This window comes from Myxocyprinus asiaticus, chromosome 20 (genome assembly GCF_019703515.2).
Source record: "Myxocyprinus asiaticus isolate MX2 ecotype Aquarium Trade chromosome 20, UBuf_Myxa_2, whole genome shotgun sequence".
In the NCBI taxonomy this organism is placed as follows: domain Eukaryota; kingdom Metazoa; phylum Chordata; class Actinopteri; order Cypriniformes; family Catostomidae; genus Myxocyprinus; species Myxocyprinus asiaticus.
The window spans coordinates 25,021,329-25,029,376 of NC_059363.1; the positions used below are offsets into that span (position 1 = coordinate 25,021,329).

At 37.5% G+C, this 8,048-nt stretch overlaps 1 protein-coding gene across 1 annotated transcript; it reads left to right on the forward strand.

The window, feature by feature from the left end:
* The first annotated feature begins 575 nt into the window (after window positions 1–575).
* On the forward strand, window positions 576–6,825 carry heatr4 (HEAT repeat containing 4). Its single transcript, XM_051646460.1, has 13 exons — window positions 576–1,132; window positions 1,577–1,728; window positions 2,099–2,314; window positions 3,215–3,358; window positions 3,509–3,685; window positions 3,872–4,041; window positions 4,140–4,244; window positions 5,100–5,218; window positions 5,328–5,508; window positions 5,861–5,930; window positions 6,135–6,324; window positions 6,418–6,496; window positions 6,619–6,825. The coding sequence occupies exons 1-13, from the start codon at window positions 576–578 to the stop codon at window positions 6,712–6,714; spliced, it is 2,256 nt and encodes a 751-aa protein (XP_051502420.1). The 3' UTR covers window positions 6,715–6,825.
* The last annotated feature ends 1,223 nt before the right edge of the window (window positions 6,826–8,048 follow it).

Consider the following 8,048-nt stretch of genomic DNA (forward strand, 5'->3'; position numbering starts at 1 on the left):
ATGTAGTATTCAGTGGGCGCTTCGTGTAAAGCGTTTTGCTTGTTGCTATGCCAACGTCTGAGCGCTGAAGAGCTGAAACAGTAACTTTCGCAGGTAGTCAGCGAACTGCTTTCCTTTTTCTCCAATAAAAAGTTTTATCAATAGAAAGTATTATTAATTTGATATAAACTGCTTTAACACTCTAAAATAAATATGGTAAACTTCTCACCGTGAGCTCCAAACAGTAATTCCAGTACAGTGCCTAGTGACGTGAAGGTAAACTTTTCATACCACCAAACTCACTGTGATTCAGAGAGCTTTCTTGTTCAATTCCGTTTACATTTGTGATTTTCAAAGAGTCTCGTGCAGTGTTTTAAAAAGCTGGCATCCAGATTTCTTTTTATAGGCCTTTTTTTGCAGTGTTATAAAGCCAGGAGACCTTAATAATCAAATGGTATTTGACAGGTGCATTATGTCATGTAATGGTGAGATTTTCTACAATGAAAGCAATGAAAGTCACCGTTCTTAAAATGAGCCCATGACTATAAATTTGTTCCCCTTTTTAGACAATTTTCCATTAGGCCTCACCAAGCACCATGAATTTACAGCTTGCGAAATGGAGACCAGAGCAACACAACAAGCACAGAGAGAAGCAACTTTACAGACAGTTTTTGAAGAATGCAAGCCAAGGCCTTTCTTTCTCTGATGAAGTTATGCATGAGATGGGGGCCATTTCATACAGGACACATGATTTTACTTGGCTTTTCCATGCCACAGGCTCTTTAAAGAAAAGTAAGAAACATAAGAACAAAGAATTACATTGCAATATTAGTCCTCTAACCAAAAATGAAGACAGGGTTTCAGTACAGGCTCCGGCAGTGAACACTACTGTATCCTTTAGAACTGCTAGAGATAAAAGCGAAGTGTACGATGCCTTTAGAAGGAAAGGACAGGTCAGGGTGTTAAATGTGCACTCCTGCCTGAAGGAATCTTCTGCAGAGGATAGGGATAACCAGAGCAGGAGCAGCGGATGGCAGGAGTTTGCACTGAAGAAGCTTGCCAAGACTACTGAACAGCAGTTTTCCAACCAGCAGATCCCCAAACAGTGTCAAAATAAGACTGGTCCACTTTTGTCTCTGAGGAAACAACACAAGTAGGTTTTTGTCACAGAATCTTTGCCTTTCATCAACATGGTTTTCAAAATCAATAGCTTCCATATCATATGGGATACTTCGATATACAGTGTATATACTTACATATTAGTTAAACAGTCAAATTATTCAGGTCTAAACCATACTTGCATTTTATGTTGTTCTATTTGGTATCCATCCTTAATTAAAGGGATAGTTCACCCAAAAATGAAAAGTTGTCATTTACTCACCCTCATGTTGTTCCAAACCTGTAAAACTTTCTTTCCTCCTTGGAACACAAAAGGAAATGTTAGGCCAAATGTTAGCCTCAGTCACCATTTGCTTTCGTTGTTTGGAAAAAAAAAAAAATGCAATGAAAGTGAATGGTGACTGAGGCTGACATTCTGCTAATCTCTTATTGTGTTCTACGGAGGAAAGAAAGTGAACTTTTGTTTTTACTTGGACAGAGTGCGGGGTTGCATAAATAAGACAGCAACCACTGTGAATATCATGCACACTGAGGTCCAACAGGCCCCTCGTCTACAGGAAATCCCGAATCCATGTGTAAGCAGCCAGGTTTATGAAAAAGAGAACATTATTGAAGAAGAGAGCTTGTCAGGTAGGCTTCAACATTGTCTTGCATGCTTTTAGGGTTTGCTAAGCATGTATATTGTCAAGGCAGAAGGAATCATGATTTGTCATGTATTAAATGAATGTACCAGAAGAATATCCAAGATTTATTTCTGTGTGGCCCAGAGAAGTGGATAGTCACCATTAGTGAAAGTGCATAGTGAAAGCATGGTTTTTGGCATCTGTTGCATTTTAACAGCATATTCAATTTCATCCAGATAAATGTTGTCGTGATATAATACATTAGGAAGATTCATACATGTGGATATAATTTGTATATATAGAAGCATGACACAAACCTTCATATTAACAACTTATAAATATGAAGGTTAGTGTAACTGTATTACATGTTTCTGTAGCAGGAACAGGAAGAGCTATGAGAGAGATACAGCAAAAGGTGGATTTGCCCATCAGAACTGACATGTTGGACAATGACCCCAAGGTGGATCGCAAACCTTCTGACTTAATCAGACAGGGTCCCAAGACGGCAAGACAGCAGCTGCATGTCAAGCCTGTGGCTGAACTTTCCACTCTTCGCTATGCAGTGGACAACTGGAGGACTTCCTGGAAAATCAGTAGGTGTTTATTTTAACAGCTCTATACCTCTCCTTATCTTATTATAAATGGAGAGTTGCATGTCTTTTTTATGTACACTTACACCAGTGATGTAACTTCAAAATAATGGTTGTTTTAATTGTTCCCTTTCGGTTGGTGGACCCTCTTTTAACCCGTTACACAATGCTGCTGCTTACCACCTACAGGCTGCCTGTTAAGTCACTGAGTTACACAGTGTTTGAATTGTGTCACAGCTCTTGGCGGGTCCCCTTTTACTGGATTTTTTTGTTGTTGTCAGAATTATGTTACATTGCTAGTAACAACTGTTTTATAGTGAGCCAGCATGTAGTTAGATAAATAAGGATACAACTACATGCATTTAATTGTGTGCACTGTTTAGTTCTAGTGTCATAAATCAAGAAGAAGTATAACTTAATATTATAGTGAGGTGAAACTTGGGCATACTTGAGCATGTGTAGAATTTCCCAATTGAAAAAAAAAATGAATTTTGATTACCTATGAAAACTGGGACAAATGGACACATTTTCATTGTGTCAGTGCATTAATTTGTAAAAAAAAAAAAAAAGAAAAAAAAAAGAAAAGCAAGTCTAGTTTTATGTTTTCAGTATTCTAGTTTCGATGACTCCCACCACACACACGCGCACGCACACACACGCGCACGCACGCACGCGCGCGCGCGTCTTTAGTCTTATGGGGGGTCTGCCCCCAGCCCTCTAATTCGAACATGGCACTTACACAAAAACTTTACATTTGTAAGCAGAAAATATACCAACACATAAATAAATCTAGATGTGGTATGTGTGTTGAATGAAGATGAACATACTTGATATGTACCTGTATACATTTTATTACTTTTGCATGGAAACACCTTTTGGAGAATCATTCGGTCTTTCTTCTAGAGTTGCCCTGGCAGAGTGTGACAATTAAGGGCCTAAAGAGGGCTCTTAATGACCCTCATTACTCTGTGCGGCTGGAGGCAATTATAACTTGTGCATCAGGAGCAGTTAATGGACCACAAGAGGAGCCTCGCCCAGGCAAAGTAGGTATGTAAGTCTCGTAGCTTAAATGTCAGCCTTTTCCAATGCATACACACTATATAATATAATATAAAAGAATAGAATAAGAATGAGAGAGAAACAAACCAGGTTTTTGATTTTGTCAATACACTTTATCTACCAAAGGTTTTTGGCCAGCTCAACATGGTAAGGCATCGAATCTACATGCAGTATCTCAGGAACTGCAGCCTCTCATCGTCTCAGCTCTGGATGACCCAGTGAAGAGAGTTCAGATGGCTGCTGCAGTGTGCCAGTATGCTATGAGGACACCTAACTTACGCGCAAGAGACATACTACAAAACACATTGAAACAAGGTGCGCAAAAAAATGATTGTGTGGAAGAATAGCAGTGCTTGTGACATAAGAAATCTTAAGATGCATAAAAAAATATTTTATAAAATTCTATAAACTTCATTACAATAAACACTGATGTCAGATGTAAAGAAATCTCTTCTACATAGATGTTGACTCAAAATGGCCATCATATGTTATATGACTCAGACCCTTCAGGCACAGGTGCAGACAGCTGGGTGGCAGCTCAGTGCCTGGCCATAGAGGGTGACACGAGACAAGCTGTCATACAGAGACTTCTTTCACAGCACTTCATCAGTGACTCACCATCAGATCAGGAGCAGTCTATGACTTTACTCTCCAGCATTAGCAGGAAGACTGTGAGTTACAGTGATCTGTGTGCACTATGTAAACTAGTTAACCTTATTCGCATGATTTCGCCCAGTCATTTATGATACAGTGTGTGTTTCCCATTCAGACTGTAGTGCGCTCTCTGCTGGCTGAGGAGTTAAACAGTGCTAACTGGAAAACTCGAGTTCAGGCCTGTCACAGCATTGCACAACTCAATTTTCCTATCAATAAGGTATTATAATAGAAACTCTTTTAAGTCAACGTAAACAGTTCACAACCCATTTACTTCTGTAATATGACATATTTCCGAGTGAAACAAGATATTCAGCAAGGAGTGGATTTGGTTTTATCCATTCCCTTCCAAAATATCTAGAGTTCTGGCAAACATGCCGCAAACTTGCTGAAAACTTGCCAACTTGCCAAATTCGGCACTCGTTAGTTTCATATGCAAATGAGTTTGCTATATTCTCTGCAAATATCTGCCTGAAGTTTCGGTGCTCTTCACTGAACTTGCAGCAAACCTTTGTCGACAATAAAGAGTTTGCCGCAAAGCTTTGCATTTGAAAATAATGAGTGGCGAATTTGTGGCAAGTTTGTGGCAACTCTAGATTTTTTTTGTAAGGGTTAGGAATTAATTAGGTCGTGAAAAGTGGAAGTAACATACCAGAATTGAACCAGCGGTTGAAAAATAAGAGGGATTGGTACATTATTTCAGAAGCAGAGCAAGTTATTACATTGATTAAATATTACGAAAGCATTTTTATTTTTTTTATTTTTTTCCTTTGGAAGAATGTGCATAGATAATTTGTGCACATTAATAGCAGGTTTGTGTATTAAGAAAGTTAATAGGGTCATGTTGGCATTTTTAATAATCATACATTCCATAGTCAAGTCAGTTTATTTATAAAGCACGATTAAAAAGAACAGACTGTTGACCAATGTGCTGTTCAACAATAATCAAATGAGAATAGGACATCATAAAAGATAAGTAGCAGGATAATTATGAATAACAAAAACAAATCTCAAAACTCTACTACTGTAGTTAACATAACCCAGAGTGTTCAACATAAGAAATACTTTCTTGCAGGATATTTGCAACAAACTGATGTACATAATGTGGAATGACTGGAGCCCTGCTGTTCGTCAGGCTGCAGCTCAGGCTCTTTGTAAACTGGATGTTGGCAGAGAGTTGCACAATGATTTGAGGTTATTGACTCTACCCAACAAATAAATAAAAAACTAAACTCTTTACTCTATTTATAGCATGACTACATCTTTTCAATTCATTCTTAAAAGACAAAGAATATTTCCATAGTGTGAAGCTGAAAGAGGGTCCAACAGCTTGCAGGGTGGAAGCGCTGGTGTTCATTGGTCAGCTCAGTATAATGACACCCAAGCTACTGCCCACTTTCCTGCAGTGCTTTAAGGATGACTTTGTGGCTGTGCGCCTGCAAGCTTGCTTGACTGCAGCATCTCTAAAGATGGAAGATCAGTTGGTGAGGGTGTTTATACTGGTACACTTCTTATTAGCTATCTATCCATCCATCCATCCATCCATCTTTTCTTCTATTTCTCTTCTGTAAATCTTTTCTTAGCAAGAATTTCATTTCACAGTTTGTCTGTTTCTCTACAAATGACAATACAGAACTTGACTTTAAACACTTAGGAACTTCAATCTGTGTAAATTACATTCTGAAACATGGAGAATAAAACTAGTCTAGTAGTAAAATAATTCTAAACATGAAGATCATTGATAATAAATAGCAAAATATACTGAAAATTGCTCATTCATTGAGGGTTCACTGGAATGACCACATTAATTCAATAGTAATTAAAACCCTTTCACAGATCCTGGATCATTTAATGAACTTGATGCAGAATGACCCATCATGGGAAGTGAAAGTAGAAGCAATTAATGGTAAGCTCAAAAAAGAGATTACAAGGAAACAAATTTCTGGTAAATATCTTCAAGTTGCACTATATTAAATTAATAGTTCACTCAACAATGAAAATTCTGAATATTCCTTTTATCACTCACAGTATGTGTACACATTCGATGTCTAATAAAGAATGTTAATTTTTATTTATATTACATTAAGGAATTATTATTATATAAATTAAGCTTTAGGAATAATAGGTTGCATGACCCAAGCTCTCCATGAGTTGTTGATCTGGGCACTTCACCATGAGGAGGAACCCAGAGTGCGCATCGCTGCCTGCGAGGTCATGAGCACTTTAGAAGCACAAGGCCAAGAGTTACAACATTTCCTACAAGAGCGCTATGCACTGGAACACAACACTGATGTTCAAAGGTCAGAGATCAGACTGGTCCAGAATAATTTTTGAAAGTAATATTTTAAAAATGATGTCTGAATGTTACCATAACCATATTTCTCACCAACAAGGCACATTGAAGGACTTCTGCGAAAATATGGATACAGTCTGGAGGGAGACAAAAGCAAGATTGATGAGATAAAGCTCCAGGTTCGTGCACTTCAGTGCATTCCCATATCATAGGCACAGAACCCATGCATTTTTTATTTTCTACAAATAGATGTTTTGACAAAACACTAACTACAAGTTTCTCTTTTCCTGTTGATCTGTAGGTGAAGCTGTTGTGTAAAAAACACGTCATTGCAGAGAAAATGCTTTTAATGAATGAAATGGAAAAGCAGCAACAACAGCAGAAACTATTGTACTGAATGTACTGTTCTGCTCCATCCATGACAGTTTCACAGGATTCCTCCACTCCCTGTCTCGAGCATTGCGCCCGCCCCCTAATAAAAATAAATAAATAAATGGATTGTGTGTGGCATGTCTGGCGGTCAGATCTGCTTGGTTTGGGGTAATTGCTTTTCTTTTGCTTGTATTGTCTCAGCAGCAGCATATTGACTCATGTCAAGCAGCAGCAGCGGCAGCATGGATAAAGCAGATCTTGTCTGCCAAGACCAAACCTACTCCACTGTCATTTACCATCAGTTTAAATCTTAAATCGAATTCAAGTGTTGTCTTTAATAAAATGACAATTAAGTTGAGTTGGGAAACTCTACATGGCATGTAGCTAGTATTTAGCTTAGTTGCTTAATTTCAATCACTCATACACTTAGTTATTCGTGTCACTAGATAAGCCCATCAGGAACACATAATCAACACGTTTAGGGATACATGGCCAGCTACATGCAACTGAAATCCACCTCACTGCAGCTCACATGTCTGACGGTCAGATCTGCTTGGGTTTTATTATACAATAAAAAATTTTATTCTATTTCTGAGAGTTCCTAATTGAAATAATAATAAACCATGTTTTTAGAGCACTTATTAATGGTTAATTTCAACATATACTAATACATGTTTAAAATCAAAAGATGTACATGTTAACATTAGTCAAAGCATTATAAACTAACATGAACTAACTATGAACAATTTTATCTTACATTTACCTTAAAGCTGTGAAAATATTTTGTTTTATTGTTAGTTAATGATACCTGATTCATCTGCTAATGATAACATATAGAATCTTATTGTAAAATGTTACCAATCTCTTCATCCATTTTGTCTTACTATAATTTGTTTACAAAAGCAGTTTTGAACAAAGTGGTTTAATATCAAACACTAATTTGTTAGGACATAAATTAAAACTAGAAAAAAACACATGCACTCAAAACACTTTTTTTTTTTTTTTATTATTACGTTTTTTTTATTCCACTTTTTTTAATTGCAATTTTTTCTCAATTGCTTTGTATCTGATGTATCTTTCTGCAATCTTTCTGCTGCATCTGGGACTGATGCATCACTGCGTTATTTGTCTGGAAACACAAACAACACTGATTACACAGTAAAGACAGGATCCACCTTTTAACACAAAATCCATTCATCCTGATATACAAGCTGAGCAGATTACACTGAAATTGTACTAACCTGAGGGCCCAGTGGCCGAGGACACTCCAGCTTGTGGGGCAGCTCACACTTGCTCTTAAACAACTTTCCAATGTTTTTTTGAGCCAGGGTCTCCAGAATAAAGACTCCTGACTTGAGT